Source organism: Lissotriton helveticus, chromosome 1_2 (assembly GCF_964261635.1).
Source record: "Lissotriton helveticus chromosome 1_2, aLisHel1.1, whole genome shotgun sequence".
Classification (NCBI taxonomy): domain Eukaryota; kingdom Metazoa; phylum Chordata; class Amphibia; order Caudata; family Salamandridae; genus Lissotriton; species Lissotriton helveticus.
Window position 1 is genome coordinate 116,206,072 of NC_136058.1, and position 21,357 is coordinate 116,227,428.

General features: G+C 42.0%; 1 protein-coding gene across 1 annotated transcript in view; it reads left to right on the forward strand.

The window, feature by feature from the left end:
- LOC144798817 (cytochrome P450 2J2-like) overlaps positions 1–18,154 on the forward strand; it is a 266,692-nt gene extending 248,538 nt beyond the window's left edge. Inside the window, exons 8-9 of the mRNA XM_078669866.1 lie at positions 16,593–16,731; positions 17,565–18,154. Of these exons, the coding sequence (XP_078525992.1) occupies positions 16,593–16,731; positions 17,565–17,746 (321 nt within the window). The 3' untranslated portion in view covers positions 17,747–18,154. The remainder of the gene's footprint in view (positions 1–16,592; positions 16,732–17,564) is intronic.
- Positions 18,155–21,357: the final 3,203 nt, after the last annotated feature.

Below are 21,357 nucleotides of genomic sequence, written 5' to 3' on the forward strand. Positions count from 1 at the left end.
AGATATCAAGAAGCTGCAACTGTTGATCGGCTGTGATTTTAATCGCCTGACTTTTTGTATATGTTAATGTTATTATTTTTTCGCTACCTCACACAAGCTTAGTCCGGGCAATAATCATTACCAAGTGGCTATATTAATTCTGCGACTGTGGTATTTATCCCCCGTTTGTTTGTTTCCCAATACCATTTTCTCTTTTACTTAAGGATAAGTGATATGTTCCCAATTATATTTGGGCATTGTATTAATCCAGACAAATATCCACACCACCCAATTCTCATTCGGCTTTTGGGTGTATTCTGCCAACTATGTCATCCTGCCAGGTGATTGTGGATTAAAATCAAGTGCGCTTCATTTAATGATTTTTTCCCAATCTTCTCTCGAATTTAATCCACACCTCACACTGTTCAGGGTAGACATATAGAATTGTTCCCTCCTTTTTCTTTTATTATCTTGGTTGCCACCTCTCGTGCTGCTAATTATTTTTTCTAACCCACACCATCTGAGGTCATTGATCGTATGACCAGCTGACCTCCAATGATCAGTCAGGGGTGCACCTACTTTATTTGTTCTCAATGCTGATCGGTGTTCATTTAGGCGTAGCCTAATCTCCCTGGATGTTTCTCCTACATAGGATTTTTTACATGGGCATTGGATGAGATAAATCGCATTCTTTGTCCTGCAGTTGATAAAACTTTTAATATATATTGTTTTATCATTTGCTGTGATTTTATCTCCTTTAATAATGTTACCACAATTGGCACAACCACTACAGGGATGTGTCCCCGTTGGTAAGGGGTTACCATCAATAGTTGCCTGTAGGTTCTTGGGCATCTCTCTGTAAGTATGTACTAAGGAGTTTTTTATTGTCCTATTTCTCCTAAATGAGAACATAGGTTTTGGAATTGGGACTTGTGATTTGTCCGAAATCAGATGCCAATTTCTATTTATAATATTTTTCACTTTATAACTTACTTGTGAAAAATTTGTTACAAACATGATTGGCTGTGAGCTATTATGACTTTCATTTTTTGGATTAAACAAACTTTCTCTATTAAAATATTTGGCCCGTTTGTAGGCATGTCTTATCATTTTTTTCGGGTATCCTCTCTCTCCAAATTTGATTTTTAGGTTAGTGGCATGAGTTTCATAGTCCTGCATTGAGGTACAGTTCCTTCTAAGTCGAAGAAATTGCCCAAATGGGATGTTGTTTTTCTGTGAAGCCGGATGTTTACTCTCATAGTGTAACATGCCATTTCTATCCGATGGTTTAGTATACAATTCCACTGACAAATGGCCATCTATGTGCTTAATAATAATATCCAGGAATTCCACAAAGCATTTGCTAATGTGTGATGTGAATTTCAAATTCACATCCCCTAGATTTAGCCAAAGGAGGAAATCATTCAGGGTGTCTAACTCACCTGTCCAAATGAAGAATATATCATCTATATAACGACCCCATTCCGAGATGTTTTCATGGAATGGGGCAGTTGAGTTATAGATGTGTCTATCCTCAAATCTGGACACATACAAACATGCCAGGCTTGGGGCACATGTGGCCCCCATGCTGGTCCCCTTGATCTGTCTGAAAAAATCTTCTTTATATAAGAAAATATTATTTTTAAGGATCACAGTGATACACTCTATAATAAATGTCTGATGGTCTGTTAAATCTTGCTGGTTCTCTCTTAGGATCTCTTCCATGATCTCAATGGTGTTGTCCTGGGGTATATTGGTATAAAGTGCTTCAATATCCAAAGTCACTAGTACCTGTGTCTCTGGATTGAAGCTTAAGCCCTCTACTTTTTTAATCATAGATGTTGTGTCCTTTACGTATGCTTTCTGTTGTTGTACTAAGGGTTGTAGGAATACCTCCACATACTTGCTTAGTGGTTCGGTGAGGGAACCTATGCACGATACTATGGGCCTCATTGGGGGATCAAGAGTGTCCTTATGCACTTTAGGAAGGCCATACAGTGCCGGGATTAGGGGGTCTGTATTCAACATAAATGCAAATTCCTCCTCACATATAAGGAGAGCAAAGACTATGACGATAGAATGTTTAAACTTTTAAATAATAAGGAACACTATAAAAAATCAAATAGGGAAGAATGGCTCACCCTAAAAAGCGATATAGAAAAAATGTTAAGATTAGCCAAAGAGGATGACATAATATGTGAGGAGGAATTTGCATTTATGTTGAATACAGACCCCCTAATCCCGGCACTGTATGGCCTTCCTAAAGTGCATAAGGACACTCTTGATCCCCCAATGAGGCCCATAGTATCGTGCATAGGGTCCCTCACCGAACACTGTGATCCTTAAAAATAATATTTTCTTATATAAAGAAGATTTTTTCAGACAGATCAAGGGGACCAGCATGGGGGCCACATGTGCCCCAAGCCTGGCATGTTTGTATGTGTCCAGATTTGAGGATAGACACATCTATAACTCAACTGCCCCATTCCATGAAAACATCTCGGAATGGGGTCGTTATATAGATGATATATTCTTCATTTGGACAGGTGAGTTAGACACCCTGAATGATTTCCTCCTTTGGCTAAATCTAGGGGATGTGAATTTGAAATTCACATCACACATTAGCAAATGCTTTGTGGAATTCCTGGATATTATTATTAAGCACATAGATGGCCATTTGTCAGTGGAATTGTATACTAAACCATCGGATAGAAATGGCATGTTACACTATGAGAGTAACCATCCGGCTTCACAGAAAAACAACATCCCATTTGGGCAATTTCTTCGACTTAGAAGGAACTGTACCTCAATGCAGGACTATGAAACTCATGCCACTAACCTAAAAATCAAATTTGGAGAGAGAGGATACCCGAAAAAAATGATAAGACATGCCTACAAACGGGCCAAATATTTTAATAGAGAAAGTTTGTTTAATCCAAAAAATCAAAGTCATAATAGCTCACAGCCAATCATGTTTGTAACAAATTTTTCACAAGTAAGTTATAAAGTGAAAAATATTATAAATAGAAATTGGCATCTGATTTCGAACAAATCACAAGTCCCAATTCCAAAACCTATGTTCTCATTTAGGAGAAATAGGACAATAAAAAACTCCTTAGTACATACTTACAGAGAGATGCCCAAGAACCTACAGGCAACTATTGATGGTAACCCCTTACCAACGGGGACACATCCCTGTAGTGGTTGTGCCAATTGTGGTAACATTATTAAAGGAGATAAAATCACAGCAAATGATAAAACAATATATATTAAAAGTTTTATCAACTGCAGGACAAAGAATGCGATTTATCTCATCCAATGCCCATGTAAAAAATCCTATGTAGGAGAAACATCCAGGGAGATTAGGCTACGCCTAAATGAACACCGATCAGCATTGAGAACAAATAAAGTAGGTGCACCCCTGACTGATCATTGGAGGTCAGCTGGTCATACGATCAATGACCTCAGATGGTGTGGGTTAGAAAAAATAATTAGCAGCACGAGAGGTGGCAACCAAGATAATAAAAGGAAAAGGAGGGAACAATTCTATATGTCTACCCTGAACAGTGTGAGGTGTGGATTAAATTCGAGAGAAGATTGGGAAAAAATCATTAAATGAAGCGCACTTGATTTTAATCCACAATCACCTGGCAGGATGACATAGTTGGCAGAATACACCCAAAAGCCGAATGAGAATTGGGTGGTGTGGATATTTGTCTGGATTAATACAATGCCCAAATATAATTGGGAACATATCACTTATCCTTAAGTAAAAGAGAAAATGGTATTGGGAAACAAACAAACGGGGGATAAATACCACAGTTGCAGAATTAATATAGCCACTTGGTAATGATTATTGCCCGGACTAAGCTTGTGTGAGGTAGCGAAAAAATAATAACATTAACATATACAAAAAGTCAGGCGATTAAAATCACAGCCGATCAACAGTTGCAGCTTCTTGATATCTTTTGCAGCCCAGACCTAGTCCGTCGAGGCAACCAAGAGAACCAAATATTGAGAGTAAAATGACAATAAAATGCGGTTCTGCTCTGTAGACCCGTCTTGGAGTCGTCGATATCTGGCGCTGATGTAATGGCATTCCGTATGCCATGACGTCGCGTCAGCATTGAGGCACCAATGAGGGGTGAGAGATGAAAGCTTATCAGCGAATAGAAAGCGACTCAGAGACCTTTTGAGTTGCGTCCGTTCACCATAGTAACATGATTACAATTGGTTGGACGACAACCAATGAAAAAACGGGTTACGTACGTCCAATTGAAAAACGGCACGCTTAAAAACCCGGAAAACAGACAGTGTTTTCTTTTCGTTTCGGAACACACCGGACGCAGGGAGCACGGATCGGCTGCCAGGAAACAAGGAGCGGGGAGGCCGACTTAATGATCGCGGGTAAGAGATAAGCAGAGTTAGGGCATGCTCGAGTTAAGTCAGCAAGGTTTAAGCCCCACTACAATGTGGACTTAATTCCGACCCCCGCCCATAATTATTAAAGGATTGGCAAGGATAGGAACATTTAAACCCCCAAAAAATACTTTTTACGTAAAAATTAGAAAGTAATAAGGGAGGTATAAAGTATTTGGATAGACAGATTATTTGTAATAAGATCAAGACAATTCTTATTCTTGTTTTTCTCTCTTTGCTTTGCCAGAATATAGAACGGACCGAATTGAGAACGGACCGTTTTGGATTTAAGGGGCTCAAGAAGGGATATCCGTCACCTAAATTGAATAGCCAAAAAAACGGCAACCACGACTTATAAAACGGTGGCTCCTCCTGGTGGTCAAATACTCTGCAAATCCATGACTCAAAGACAGGTACAGGAAGTACTAACAAGTACTAAATGTATAAGATAATAAGAGAATTGGTAGTGATAGGAATACGTTTTTTGTTCATTTTGATCCATAGAGCAGAGAGATACTTGTCGAGCAGAAGAAATAGCAATATAAACAACAACCCAAAAACGTTGAGAATATTCCTTCGTCCAACAAGGTATGCAAAACAGTTAGTTCTCGATAAAATCTCATTAAGAGAAAGAAAAACATCATTGTAGGACCTTAGAATAAATAAAAAATTAAAAAATTAAAAAATGTTTATTCCATTTAGTGACACCACAAATTGAAAAGTGCGTAGAGAATCCTGGGACAGGTCTATTACTCCGAAGCCTTCAGGATTTCTTTTGAAAGCAAAAACAGTGCCCAGTAGTGATATGAAATCCTTCTGGAATAAGGTATGCGTGATGACAAGAACACTGTAAATATGCGCATAATGTACCTAAACAAGGGATTAACAGCATTGGACAATAAGTCCAAGGGAAAGGTAAACAATGTTAGTTTTGTGATTAGTGTAGGCATGTGGAGGTATAGTGATCAATATGCTTATTAGAGTGATAATATGCTATAGAAATGAGATCCACATAATGTGTAGTATTTCTTCGTAATACAAGGAACTAGTGCATAGAAGAAAACAGCACATGATAAACAAGGTGTGTAATTGCAAGGAGGAGATAAAGAGATGATTTCGACAAAAGTGAGATGTATGTTGAATTTGCAACAAAAAAAGAATGGTAACTCTGTGTTCTTAAATTTATTTAGAATCAGTCCTGAAGAAGGTCTACCACCAGAATACCGAAACGCCGCGTCGACTTTGTTGATTCTTTTGTGTTTTAACTGTAATTTTTTTTAATAAATGTATGACATGTTTTTAATATTGTGATAATGAAAAATTGTTTTTGAATCAGAATAAATTGTAACAGAGTTTTTACCAAACGCATAGTGTGGGGATCATCTCTCTTTTGTATTTCTTACTAATGTTTGCATCTTGGTTTCCTTCAAACTCAGTAGTATTTGAGATAACACCCTGTAGTTCCAGTTTGAACATAATTTGATAAGTACAACACCAAACCTTGTACCTTTGCCTTTCCCGCCCAATTGTTGGCGTGCTGTCCTTTAGATAACAGGTCTTCTCGAGGGAATATACATTGAAATTGGACACTTTAAATTGTCCATTTTCCGTGGGGACATTCTTTTCTTGAAAAACTTAGTCTAATGTTCACCATTGTGTTGCATGGGTCCATAGACTCCACCAGTGCAGGCCTATACGGCCTAATTCCCCGTTCAAGGAACACCCATCTTAATAGAGATCTTCGTTGAAACATCAATACAGGACAGATGTACACAATGTGGAGCAATGTTTCATTCCCCTGGTGGCATAGACGACAGGACCGATCTTCACTTAGACCAGCCATCCTCGATTTTTGGTATGAGGTCTAGTGTGGGTATTTCTCAGAATCATAAGGCCAGAACTGACTGTTTGATCTTCCGGTGGAAGGGTGCTGACAACAGGGATGATTCTCTTAGAATGGAGTATGATTTCAACATCAGCCATAATCTGCCCACCAGTTAGCTACAACTACATTAGCGCCTAGACGCCTTAAAGTATATGTACGCGCCTTAGAAATACTTCATTCATTCATTCAGCCACCCATGACAACGTCTAGACAGGCTTTCCTTATCTGCCACTCATCTTTGCAGTTTAGTTGATTTATTTACTAGTTTCTTAAAGGTTTGACCAGGGGTATTAGAGGTCCATAGGTCACCCAGTTCAAGCATCCTAATGCTGTTTTATAGATATTTCTTGTGAGCACCATTACCCCATTGTAAATTGATTTCGGTCCAGACTAAATTTGCCAGGGTGTTTTTTGCTGCTGCTGCTTGCAGGTTATGACAAAGCACCAGCCTGTTTTGTAAGTAGGACTCCTACCCAGACCTGTGCAGGAGATGCTGACCTAGGGAGCCTAAAGGTTTGTTTATAGGCTCTTATCAATTTGTCTAGCAGAAGAGCCTCATCACCTAACATTATCTCCGATCCGTATGCCAGGGTTGGAACAACTTTCATAACTGATCACATGGGTTTCAGATCATGGCCTCAAATGGATCTGTCCAATGACGAGAAGCCATAATTAATGGTCTATGCTTTCGCCCTTATCGCCGCCTTCTGGGAGCCAAATGAGCCGTTTGCGTCTATTTTCACTCCTAGGTATATGTAGAGTTTAACCTCCTCAATTCTGTTTCCCTTAATGAGCCATTTTTGATATACATATAAAGAGGTGCCCCAGTTGCTTTTGCTCTGTTCCTAATTAGGCTCAGGGATATAAGATTTGTTAAAGTGCTTTGGCCCGTTAAAAAGCCACTTTGGTTTAAGGGGAATCTTCCTTTGTCGGGCGACCAGGATTCCAAATAATGCAATAACAACCTTGAAAAATATTTTAACTCAACATCCATCAGCGCTATTAATCTATAGTTGCTGGGTGAACATGCCGAACCTTTGTTAAAAATGGGATGGACTATTGAGCCCTGCCAGCTGTCAGGAAAAACGTTGTTTTCCAGGATGAAGTGAAGCCCGCCCATTGAGGGGTGAGGTGTTTGAATAATGCCTGTGGTAACCCATTTGGGCCAGGGGCGTAGTCTGCCCGGGACTTTTTGATGACCTTCTCTACCTCAGTCACTGTGATTATCCACTGTGCCACAGTGGTTTTATTAGGACAGTAGGACTGGTTGTAAGCGTCAAACCGCTCTTGAAGTGTGACTTTAAATAATGTACCCATTTTGTCTTTCTAATATTTGCGTTATTTGCAGCTGCCAGACCTTTCTCATTCCTATTGATTATCTGCCAGAATCTTTTCGAGTCGTGCGTTTTAGAGGTGTGTAGTAACTGGGTCCATAGCATTTCTTGTTTGGACTGTTTATACATCCAGATCTCTTTTTTTAGGTGCCATCTCTCATTGCGGAGCTGTTGTAGTAGATCCGGAACTTTTGACGGGATTGCCGGAAAAGTTTGTTCGTTTACTTTTTCATGTTCCGAATATGAGTGGGTATAATTGATGATTTACAATGGTCACGTCGCGATCCCTTTTTGTGGCTGTTCTCACTATGGTTTTTAGTCATAATATTGGCTAGAGTCTCGCATGTCGCTATTGGATTGGGGTCTAGTTGAGCTAAGACTTGTAAATTAGAAACTGCACCCTCTGCTATTGAGTTGATGGAGCCGGAGATCCACTTCGAGCGTCTCAGGTTTTCTGAGGGTGTTTCTCCCAACAACGTACAAAATGGCTCAAGTTTGCACAGCGATGCGTTCACCATGATGACCTGAGGATTGTGGTTGCTCTTCACACAGCGGCATATACTATAGTTGCGAACCTGGTTATAAAGGGGCATAGAAACAAGCGTGTAATCTATGATTGAAACTGCGTTACCACAGACTCGTGACCAGGCAGGTGGAATGTCTGATGGTTTTCGGCCATTTAGTGCCAGCAGAACCAATAGTTCACAGACCTTTATGAGTTCTTATCCAGATTTATTGCTCCGTGTTTTCAATGGCATTGCTTGCTCAGGGAAGGGGGCAACTGCATCTGTGTGCTCCTCCGAGGGACAGTGAAAATAGTTGAGGTTGAAGTCTCCGGAAACTAGCTGAAATAAGGGAGCTGCCATTGGATTGATGTATAGGTTGATGACAATAATTGGACCATTAGAATTATTAGCACAGCCTTCCAGTTTTAATGCCAGCATATCTGGGACGTCCGCGAACACTTCCACTGTTTCACTTGTTATGTTGGTGTTTATATAAATTGCCAAGCCCCCTTTTTCCCTTCCGTAGGCGCTCTTTCTTTCTGTTGTTTTTGTGTAATCTTTGTGGCCAATGAGAGGGATACTAGTCTGAGCCCAGGTTTCTTGGAACCTGCAGGGTGCATTCCAGGTCAGGCTAGAGGTACACTAGAAGAGCTGTGTGTGGGTCTTAGTTTTGTGTAGCTGATTGTGCTGTAGGTCACAACTGGGGTGCAGTTTCACGGTTGTGCATGTCACAGTTTTGCATGATTGTGCAGCAGGCATGGTTTTGAGCTGCTTTGGCAGAGCAGTATGACTCAGTGCATGACTAGCAGGGTGTGCTGCAGGACATGGTTGAGGGTTACGAGCACAGCTGTTCATTCCTCTCTCCTCTTGCATTTCCTTCGCTCTCGTCCCTTTATTGCCCTCAACTGTTCCTCAGCCCTCCACTGTTGCCTTCTGCTCTCTCTTCTTCCTTTCCCCTGCCCACCCCAACCCTCTCCCCATCTGCTCCACTCCTCTCCATTCCCCTTGTCCTCCCTCTAAACCCTCGCTGCTTCCCTGTCGGCTTTTCCTTGTGATCCTTTCCTTGCTCTCATGCCTCACCTCTCCCCCATCTGCTCCCATTCCTTTCCTCACCCCTACAATCTCCTCAGCCTCTAACCCCAGACCCGGGCCATGGAACAGCAGGAGCGGGGTGCCGGTGCTGCTGTCTGGCCACAGTCAGTCTGTCTAATTTTCCTGAGAAGAACTTATTCATTTTGGGCCAATACTTTTAGCAATATTTTAGCGGCTTGGGCATATATGGGATGGCTGTGCTCTCATGGACATCCCCTTGACTACAGCAATGTTCCGTGCCTCGAAACACTGTCACAAAACTGAGAGGAGTCAGAGCGCTGGGCACTGACAACATTCCATATGAATGCTCATTCTTACCATTCATTCAACGGGCCCTGTTGTTGACCTGTCGCTGTGCTTTGTCATTGATAGCAACATCATTTTGTTCAGCTAGACTTCACCTTTGAATCCGTAGTACTTTGCATAAAAGGACTTTTCAGCACATAATTACAATCTGTAAAGCAGAATTATAAATCTCACGGTGCAACATTATTGGCAAAAATGCCATTATGGGCCTAACATTACACATTGCATAAGCTCACTTGACCAATTTATGTCACTCCGTTCCCAGCAAACAGCAGCCAGTGAGGTAGGGTTTTAGGGTGGTATCTGTGCCTGCAATCGGAGGCGGCCTGGAACCAACGGTAGGAGTCAGAAAAGCCTGTGGTCTAAGTGGGCCGCATAAGTGATGGAAGTGGGCAGTGGCTTCCTTAGAACCATTTTTAGGCTTCGCCTGCACAGCGTTTGCACTGTGCTTTTGAAATCTATTGTATTCAATATAAAACTTAAAATGGGCTTACATCACACCCTCGCTTTTCATTGGTTACTGTGCTTGCCACTTACCTTTCCTCTGTTTCTATTGGCTGTAGCATAGTTCCTCTGTGTCTTTCTCTTATCAGTTTCCCATCTGCAAAGTACTGTGTTCATCCACTTTGGTGGAACTTCTTTTAAGCGCCTCAGCCTGCTGTCACTACAAGAGCTACACCTTGCCAGTTACAGCGCTGCCAGAGAGCTGCGGGCTCATAGCTGTTATTGTCTCGTGGAGATCCTCCTACTGCCTTTTATTCCTTTGCCACACTTAGGCAAAGCATGCACTACCTAGTGCCCCCAGGGCACAAGCAGGCATTCACTTGAGTGAGTTTGTGCTACACCGCCCCCTGGGGCACAAGCAGACATCCACTTCAGTACTTGTTTACTGAGCAATTCTGATATGCGCAAATGTATCTGTTTATATTCTGTCCGTTGTGTTAGTGAAAGTGCTAAGTCTTCGCACACATACAAACGTAAATATATCCAACTTGCTATATTATAGCAATCTATATAAACATTTTTTTGCACCTTTGAGGTAAAAGCAACATGATTTGCTCTGTGCTCCAGAAGATGGCGGTGTCTTGCTGGTTCCTAAGACCAATTGGTAAATCCCTCATATGCCCAGTGTTCTGATGACGCACCAGTGCTTCCTGCTGGAGGAATGAGAGCCTGGGAGATCTGCTGAGGTGATTAGTCTAGGCATCAAGAAAAAAGAGGCTGCTGTAAACTAGAGGAAGAAAAACAGCCAAATCCTGCAGACTTTTATTTCAAAAGTTGTTTATTTAGAAGATTTTTCAATACAGTACAGTAGTGATGCAGTGATGCTGGGGGGGGGGTGTTACAGCTGGGAGATGTTATGCATTTTATGGTTACATGGGTACATAAATCATACATGGTATAGGCTGTTCGGGTTGTAGGTCTGTACACCCCCCGGGGAATGTGAGAGGGGAAAAGAAAAGAGGGGAAAAGAAAAAAGGGGGGGGTCTCGGTGTTGTCTTCTTAGCTCTTAGCTGTGGCTGCTTGCTGGTGGAGTGTGCATTGTGTGTGTCTACGGGGGTTTGTGTACCTCCAGGTGTTCATCCAGGGCCGCCCACATTTCATTCTTAGCGTTGTGGCAAGGTGAGAATTTCCCAGTGCTCCTCTGAGAAAGGTGACCCAGTTTACCCAGCTCTTGAATGTTGCCTTGGCTGTGTCTTTCCAGTTTACTAATATGGTTTTGACTGCTGCTGTGAGTAGGATGTCTACTACGTCTCTCTCCTCTTTGTTCCCTAGGTCTGGTGCCGTGAATGCTGTGGCTATCCCTATGAAGCCTGCTGTATGTTCTTCCCTATGGTCGTGTTGATGAGGTCACTCACTCTCATCCAGAACGTCTTGACTTTTGGACATTCGAAGATGAGGTGTTGTAGGTCCCCCGTTCCCCTATGGCAGTTCCAGCACATATCGCTGTCCCTTATGTCTGCCTTTGCAAGTTTGGCCGGAGTCCAGAAGGCTCTATGTAGGAACCAGTATGTTGTCTGAGTCAGTTGTGGTGTAATTTTATTTGTTGTGGCTGATCTCCATAGTCTACCCTTTTCTTCCTGGAAAATGGACGAGGCAGGGCTTCCCCCTGTCTCCGGGCCTCTTCCTACTAGCGCTTGAACCACTACTGACAATGATAAGGATGAACCCAGACATAGCAGGAGTCAAGGTCAAGGACAAAACAGTGAAATCCTGCAGACTTTTAAAAACAGTATGTCGATGGTCAAAGATGACATGAATGGTTGTGGCCTGTAATTTCACATCATGGCATCCTTGGCAAATGACCCTTATCTGTTGCCTTAAATCAGATTATTACAGACTGCTTTGTAAAGAAAGGACTCCTTGGCCAGGGCCGGACTGACTACCGGGCGTTTTGGAATGCTGCCGGGCTGAGGGCTGATTTCACTGCAGTGGGGGCTAATTTCGTTGATGGAGCCCTGCGTGTGCTTTGAACACGTAGGTCCCCATCAACGAAATCAGCCCCCAGCTCAGCAGCATTCCAAAATGCTAGGTAGCCAGTCCAGTCCTGTCCTTGGCCCAACACTCCTCTGAGATAAACTTATGAAAGCATTTTAAGATGTCAAGTGTGCATATGTGTGCTGGAGTGGAGGCCATGCAAATAACCAACACTAATTTAATCTGTAAAGGGTGCAACATTTACCGCATTTCGTGACAAACTAGGCCAGAAACCTTTAGTTGCTGCCGAGTGCTTGACAAACTTAGATTGTGTACTTTCTTTAATGTTTACAAGCTTTTACAGACGAAAGAGGGAAAACGAGAACAAAATAATGTCATTTTCAGGAGACTAACCCGGATATGTACTAGTGTTTTTTCATTTGCGCTGAAAACTGTAACTTTCTACTTGTAAATGTGATATTTTACAGAACTTTGAGATAAACATGTTTGTTTTTTGAAGTGTAAGCTTTGCTATATTTATGTTACTTTGGGAACAATGTTTTTAACCATTTGTTATGCTACACATTCCAGTATATAATTATAAAATAATTTTCTGTAAAATAAAGTACTTATATTGTAGATAAAATAAAGTATTTATATTGTAGATTATAATTTTGATAGCTGTTTGCCAAAAGGGCATGAAATAATTACAGATGCTACCCCCGTAGAATACAATCTGAACTAATTATTGCAGCGCCTCCTAGTGGAGTTACAAAGGATGTGTGCTTCTTTAGCGTAGAGGTTAGGAATAGGCCGGGCGGAGTTCCACCATACGGAACCCTGCAAAGTGACCCCAAAAATATGCTGCGCTACACGGAGTTCTGCAAGTGGCGTAGTGTGTCAGATCATGCCTTTCGCGCAGATTTTTAACACCAGGTGTTTGTCCCACTCTGGAAAATCAGCACAAACTGCACCGGGTGCAGCGCAAGAGGGCGCTGCTTCTCTATGCGGCTCGAGTAGATGGTCTACTTGAGCGGTAGCTTTCTCAAAGCGAACAGGTTTCCCAACGCGAGCGGTAGTGGCTATCTGCGACCGCCCACATTGAGGAATCTCGCCAGGAGGTGGTGTGGAGTAAAATTTTCATTGCTCGCGCTCTACAACTTAACGCGGAGCACAGAGAGAGAAAAAATCCGCAAATGGAGCGGAATATCATACCCAGGCCTAGTTAGGGATACACCTTGCATTTATGTTGAATGCATGGTTAGGTCATGCAGATTCATTGAATTAGGGGGAAGTAAAAATGAGGAAAAATTAGCTGGGAAGAACATAGGAAGTGTTCACTTGTTTAAAATGTATGCATAGAACTGAAGTTTTTATTTTTTGGAGAAAAATAACTGTTGCTCTCCCTCTTGTTTCCTGCCTTACTGATGCCAGCGGGCCATACCTTGCATTTTACATTCTTACACTACAGGCTGAGCGTTCCTTTCCCATGTGGATAGGGTGCTCTGACCCGGCCATGACCCCCTTCACCCAACAGCTCCATTCTCGTTGAAGGCACTTGCAGTGTGGGGCTGGGTTTAACATTTTGGCAGGGCTGGTTTTGGTTTCCAGTTCTACACTGGCTTTCGACCACAACATCCAGTGAATCTGAGCAAATCACTCCACCTCCCTGTGCCTACCAAAAATGAATGTGTCCTTGTGAATTGTAACTGGTGCTCATGTAAAGCGCTCAAAAACCTTCAGATCGCAATTGCGCTATATGACAACTGTAACAACAACAAAAGGACTGCAGTCTGCAAATCCCTAATCACCCACAACAGAGAGACTGCTGAATGCCTGCCACAGTGCACGCTGAAACCAATACATGCATACATCTGTGATCAGAGTTTTGTTTTTGATAGTTGTGGTCTCTTGGGATCTACTTTCATGTATTCCCTATCACTCACCTACTTTCTGGTTGTATGTATGTATTTTCTGTTATTGTCATTATCCAGCATTACACTACATACCATCTTTAGGATCATTTATAGCTCCTGGAAAGGAAGGTCCCATACATTGCAGAGTTTACATTTATTAATTTCTCTAAGTGATCGATTCATTTCAATTTGAGTTATCTCTGAGAATTTAGCTACCCAGGCTCCTCTGGCAAAGGAATGCCATTCACAGGCCATACCAACTGTAGCCTCCCACCCAAGTCACGGTCAGGGAACATTGGAAAAATTCTCTCTCCAGGCCTGTGTCCCGCTGCTGTTTATTTGTTAACCCCTTCGCTGCGGTGTTAATTTTGCTGCAGTGTGAGGGTGAGGGTATGGGCGCCGCGGTGCTCATGATGGCTCCCGGCCGTCATGTGTCACAGTAGGCGTGTGCTCATGGCGGCCGGGAGCCATCTGAACTCCGCCCACTAATTAATTCGCCCGGACAGGAATTAATCAAATAGTATAATAATCAAATAGTATAATGACTGAAACAGACACATCAACCCAGGGGAGCAAAGCGAATCTCAGCAGTAATACTCCGTGGGCGCTTTGCAGGCTCAAGGAGCACAATTTATGTCTTCTTTTGGAAAGCAGTCACCAGCTCTGAAGCTTTCTGTTTACAATGCAAATTAAGGAATTTGATGTGCGGCGCCCATGACGGCTCCCGGCCATCATGAGTCACAGTAGGCGTGTGCTCATGGCGGCCGGGAGCCATCTGAACCACGCCCACTAATTAATTCACCCAGACAGGAATTAATCGCGCTTGGGCGGAGCCGCATCGCTCGGAGGGCTCCCGGCCGTCATGAGCACATGACTACCGTGATTCATGACGGCCGGGAGCCGTCATGAGCACGGAACGAGTTAAGCAGCTTCTACCATGCGAGATGCGGCGCTTCGAGTGCGTGTAAAGATCTTGGTGGTAGTAGGTCATTATACAAGTTTAGAGGAAGAATTATAAACCATATTTGTTCTGGGAAACAAATGTACCCTCCTGGATCCAGGGACAGTTCAGATAGTAAGACGGCTCCTGTGCCGTGCCGAACGGCAGCAAAGAATGTCCGTGTATTCGTCCTGTTGCTCAGTTACTTCCTATACATTTGTATAATGACCTACAACCACCAAGATCTTGACACACACTCGAAGCCCTGATGAAGTCCACACCAGTTGGATGAAACGCGTAGGCTGTTTGGCTGTTGTTTTTAATGAACAAGAAGAATAAAAGATCGACTTTTGTAATCTCCACAGTTGATGGACTAAATCATTTTTCTGTGTTGGTATTTCACTTCACAATTTATGTTTAAATTTGTCATTGGTCTTGGAAACGGCGGGAGCAGTGGAGATTCACACCGAGCTGCAAGGCTCACAAGTTTGGACTCTTGTGGGGGATCTTTCTTTGGGGACGTGCGTCACATTCACACGTGGTGTGCTTGTTCGGCTTGCTGTTCCTATTTTGCAAATACAAGAGTTAAAATCTATTAATTTTCCACCTGTGCCTCATCTAAGCATTAGCCTTACAAGCAGAGGTAGCGCCTTCATTGCCTAAGAAGACCTTTTTCTATTAGCTCTTCACCTCTTATTTTCCACCAGGGAAATGTTGAGATTCTGCTTTCTTACCTGAAGTGAAGCAAATTCTATCAAAGTCACTTATCATGGCTAACCTTTCCTCTTGTTGTGTGATTTCAACACGAAGATTACAGGAAATACATAACCTCTAACTTCTGAAATGCGATAAATTCTTAAAATTCTGTCCTATGCTTAATTTGAGCCAGTGGTTTATGGTGGTCGGCACCAGCACTAAATGTTAACACCGGCACTTTTGACAGTCTGCACATTGTGGTGCTGTCTGTCTAATTTAGAAATGAGCACAACAGTCATTTATTAATCCAATATACATTAAAAAGGACTAATACCTGCCGCCCAAACCATTCTTATAGTGTTGGGTGCCTGGAATGTCTATCTGTGTAACTATATGTGTGTAACTATGCCCTAGTGAAATTTGAGTTCTTTACTTGAAGGGTGTTTTGGGCATCAGAGTGGAGAGTCATCGACTCGTTTTCCGGAAATAGCTATTTATCAATATTATCAAAATGCTGAAATCTTGACTATGCAAGTACTAATGTTGGTATGGCTACATCTCCATGCTGTTATCACCAACAGTTAAACTAACAATAAATACGTAACTATTTATTAACTAGAACATCATTTTCAAATTTCTTTATGGCTACTGTTATCACTGACTCTGTTCCTCAAAGAGCCCCAAACCCATTGAATCTCAGGATTCTCTTTCAATTTCTACCTTGGTGGGGGAGATTAGATTCAGACAAATGCCTGACTGCTTTTATTGATTAAACAGAGAGATGACAATGAGTCATACAGGAAGGTCGTGCATGGTGGTAAGCCACAAAGCTGTAGTAACAGTGGCATTTGCTATCACTGTCTAGAGATCAAGGTGTACAGAAGGTGGGAATGTGAAACACCAAAGCGACTTTGGCTGTGGAATATTAATCTTCCTTAAAGTCCGCCTTTGTGAGATTTCATAGTTAATTGTCGCTGCCGACTTCTCCCATCCTGAAATTACACACTAGAACTTTTCATTTGTTTCTTTGTGTTTTTTATATATATTTGAAGATGAATTGCCGAAAGAAGTCCAATAATTTTTCTTTTATTTGATTTTCAGGGAACTGTTGTGATACCAAATTTTACATCTTTGCTGTTTGACAAGAATGAATGGAAATCCCCTGACACATTTAACCCAGAAAACTTCCTAGAAAATGGCGAGTTTAAGAAGAGTGAGGCGTTTGTGTCGTTCTCTCTTGGTAAGAAACAAATCACCTGTGTGATTACTTACAAGTAAAAAGAAAAAAAACAAGTATTTATGAGAGACTAGTCAATATTTCATTACGGTGCTATAAAAAATTACAATAAAACCAATAAGTCAATAAGGTATAACACTGCTATGAAGTCACTGTAGACTGAGCTTCAGCAGTTTTTCCCACAATGAGGGCCTTGGTGTGGACACATCGAGCCCTGACTAGTGTGTTTACCATGAGCCTATCACAGGCCCAGTTGGTCAATCTTCAAGATGTGACTAGTCACATCTCACTTATTGTATGTCAGCGTCCCTGTGATTTTTTACACTATCGTGTTGCAGACTATCCCACTCCAAATAAGGGCAAGAGAAGCGGCTAATGAACAGGGATGCAGTAAGATGAACACAGACAGTATGGCCATTGGACTAGAGGATTGAGGCACCTACATATAGTACACATGGCACATGTGTGGTCAGGTATGCCTTAAGTGTAGTTTCACTGGTCAAAATTATATTTATTTTGCTGTACACTCTTTTCAGAGGCTACCTGGGAATATTTAAAGAGACTATACTATTAACCTTTTACATATAGTTTACTGAGTTTGCTACAATGTCCTTTGAAATAATTGTCATTAAGATATGTGTACCATAACATAAAATAATGAATGGGAATGTAAATAAGTATAATACTACATTCAAAATTGTGCCAACCAACTCTAAGGCAGGAAATATAGGTAAGCAGCGTATCATATGATTAAAGTAAATACATATGCAAGGAAGGGTGATGACACTGAATTAACTGAGGCCGCTGACAGCTATTCTTTATTTGTGTTGTTTTAGGAAATCGTGTGTGTATTGGAGAACAGTTTGCTAAAATGGAGTTGTTCCTCTACCTCGTCACCCTTCTACAGAGGTTCAGTTTCAAGGCACCAACACATGTTATATTCAATACTTCAAAGTACAAACGGGGAGTCCCACACAATCCACTTCCTTACAAGATATGTGCTGTTTCTCGCTGCTAAAAGCCACAAAGAGTTCGTTCAAATCAAACTATACTTGATAGTAGTATTACACAGTGTATCTCAGTGTAGAGGCTCAGGGTTTATCATAAATGGATATATCCTTTTAACACACTAAAAGTAATCATGACTTCATTGTGGCTAGAGAGCTGTGGACAGTTTTACTCGAGGCTATACTACTAATGTTTATGTTATAAATTACGATCCAAGATAACAGAATAGATTCATTAAAAAAAATACCATGAGAAGCATTTTGACTTTTGTTCACCTGGAAAATGTTAACTGACTATATCATGGTATGTTAACAACAATCAATTGGATGCTAAATAATGTGTTCTAAGGCACAGTGATTCGTTTTTTCATCAAGCAAATATGGAAATAATTGAATAAAATATAAGTAAGTATAAGCAACACATTTTCCATGCGTGTCATTTTTTGAAGTACTCAGGAACTTATGGAGTATACTGATGCTAAATATTGCAATAACGGATACAGCAATGTTTAGCGGTGAGTGAAAGTGGATAGAAGGTAGGGGGAACAAAAAACATGGGTATAGTTAATGTCAAAATAGGAGGCCATTTCGGTGTTGTCTGATAACAAAAATTGACAAACTGGTCCTTAGATCTGCTAGAAGAGAGTTCAAAAAGAGGTTGCCACACCTGCAAGGATTGATGCTTGGGTCTTCTGAATCTAGGTGGTGCAAAGAAAAGGGTGCCCCTCTAGGTACGCATAGTCATCGCAAAATGCTGAGCAGATCATCTCAGTAAGGCGACATATAAAGGTGAAGGGCTTTGTCGATTAGCCAACGCAGGTTAAATTATGAAAAGACCAGAGACATCTCTATAATCAATCAATCAATCAATCAATCAATCTCTTTACAGCAATAGCCATATCAAATAGCTACATACAATAAAAACTGAACAATTAAAAACATTGAGAATCCATCAAAAAAGAAGATAGGAAATACAAAGTTAAAAGGACCAACTACAGAGGGTACCTATAAAAAGTAAAAGCACAAATGCAACTACGCACATAGCAGTTCATATCAGCAAGATCAGATAAAATATTATTGACAGGCACCTGACATAACAAGGCTAATCCTGGGCCTCAGGTCTATTTTAGTCTTCTCGTCAAAACCAGGCAGCACATAAATAGCGGATAACGTCTCATAAATTAGCGTCTACTCTAACACTAATTGTGAGTGCATTGTTGCAAGTTAAAATCTAGACTAGTTTAAAAAGAGGTAGCAGCCACTTTCGGCGCAAGTATCTAATTTTAGTACAAAATAATAAAAAATGCAGCTGGGTTTTGTGCACCCTAAACTCGCAGTCATAGAGTTCACTAACAATTGAATTTGATGGGAATTTAGACTTATATACTTTAGTAGGACAGACAAAATTAAGATATATAGTGCAACTTGCCTCCAGAAACCGTAATAACGTAGGGCTATATCGCAAGTCCTGCTGTGCATTTAATTGACAAATGGCTGGCTGTCTTATAGGAATGATTAGCATTGCCAATGTGTGCTTTCATCTTATGCTCATGAAAGGCGGCCTTAACTTTAAAAATATGGTTGGAGGTTACAGTGATTGAGTTAGTCCATAAATAGCGAAACCCCATTTCATTCTAAGTTTGTTTGACATGAGGTGCCCATGTGTTGCTAGAAAATGTTTTGGGCTCTACCATTTGAATTCAATTGAATTGAATTAAGCTTTTATATAGCGCAACTGCCACCCTACGGGTATCCTGGCGCTCAGACTCAAAAAATCGACCTACACACAAACCAGAACTGCAGTAGGGGCCGTCTTAGAGATCAGTACTGGGGAAGAGCCATGTTTTCAGGCTCTTTCTGAACTCAATCAGGGAGTTAGCTTGTCTGATATTCTGCGGCAGCCCATTACATAGTTGGGCGGCTGCCACACTGAAGGCCCTCCCCCCCATCCTGGAGCGCCTACATCTGGTGGTCACCAGCAGGCCTGTGCTAGAGGATCGGAGCTGCCTTTTTGGAGAGTACCAGGTAAATTTCTCTTGTAGAGGGACAGGACCTAGATTGTGCGCAGCTCTGAATACAGTGCAAAGTTATTTAAAATGTACCCTTTCCTTAATGGGCAACCAATGGAGGTCTCTCAGAGCCAACGTTGTGGAGGACCTGCGTTGTCTATTTAGCACCATCTTTGCCGCCATGGACTGGACTCTCTGCAACCCTTGAAAGATATATTGCGGCGCTCCCAAGTATAGGGAATTGCAGTAGTCCAGCCTACTAAGCACTATATTCCTCACTACAAGGGCGCGTGTATCTTTCGGGAGTAGTGGAAGGATCTGGCGTAGCATACGCATCAGAGAAAGGCATACCCCCACAGTTTTGTTGGCCTGCGATTCCATTTGAAGGTTACTGTCGACTAAGACTCCCAGATTACGCACCGTTTTAGCTGGAGCCAGAGGTTCCTCCTCCGGTGTGAGCCTGAACTCCAGGGGTAACTGTTGGGACAATCTGGCCGTGGGGCAACAGACCACCTCTGTCTTCCCTCCATTAAATTGTACAGAGTTACTCTTAAGCCATCCAGCCGTCTGCCACATGCACTCCTGGAATGTATCCATCGATACTGCTGGTCTCCCCTCAAGGGAGAACACCAGCTGAGTGTCATCGGCATAATTAATCAGGTCTATACCAAAGGATTTGATTATGGGGAACAGAGGCTGTAAGTAGATGTTAAACAGGACAGGGCTGATCGCAGAGCCCTGCGGTACCCCATATTGCACTAGAGACTTTCTGGAGGTAAAAGGTGTCAGAGTCACCATCTGTTGTCTCCCTGACAAGTAGGACCTTAACCATTTTAAGGCCTGCCCTGACACCCCTATACTCTCCAGCCTTTCCACCAATATTGCATGGTTCACCGTATCAAATGCGGCTGACATATCGAGTAACACCAAAATGGTGTCACTCCCATTGTCAGCTTGCATTCGCAGATTGTCTAATACGGTCACCAAGGCGGTCTCTGTGCTGTGACCTGGGTGAAACCCATATTGATCCCTATCCAGCAGTGGTTGTCCTCCAGATAACAAGAGAGGCTTTTGCTGATTACTTTTTCCAAGATTTTGATTGGATAGGGCAAGAGGGAAATGGGTCTGAAGTTTGCTGGTGTCTTGGGGTCTAATGAGGGTTTTTTAACAGAGGTGTTACTACTGCTAGCTTCCATGCCTCTGGAACAGTTCCCACTTCCAGGGATTGGCTGCAAATCTGTTGCAACCAAGGAAAAGTTCCTTGGCCAGCAGTTTTCCAGATTTTGTGTGGAAGGGGATCAAATGGGGAACCAGTGGACACACTATTGGCCAAGGTTTTAAAAGAGTCGGCCGTGAGGTCGGGGAATATGTCCAGGGAGATGTTCGCCCGGACCGCTTCATCTGGCCACTGGGCAGAATTGTCCAGATCACTAATATTGTTAGGATAAAGGTCATAGACAATTTTCACAATTTTGTCTTTAAAGTGAGCGGCAATCTCCTCGCAAAGTTCTTGCGAGGCAGCTACCTTCTGGCTCGTGCCTATTGGGCAAGAAAGTTCCTTAACAATTTGAAACAAAGCTTTTGTGCTGTTAGAAGCTTGTATGATGGAGTTA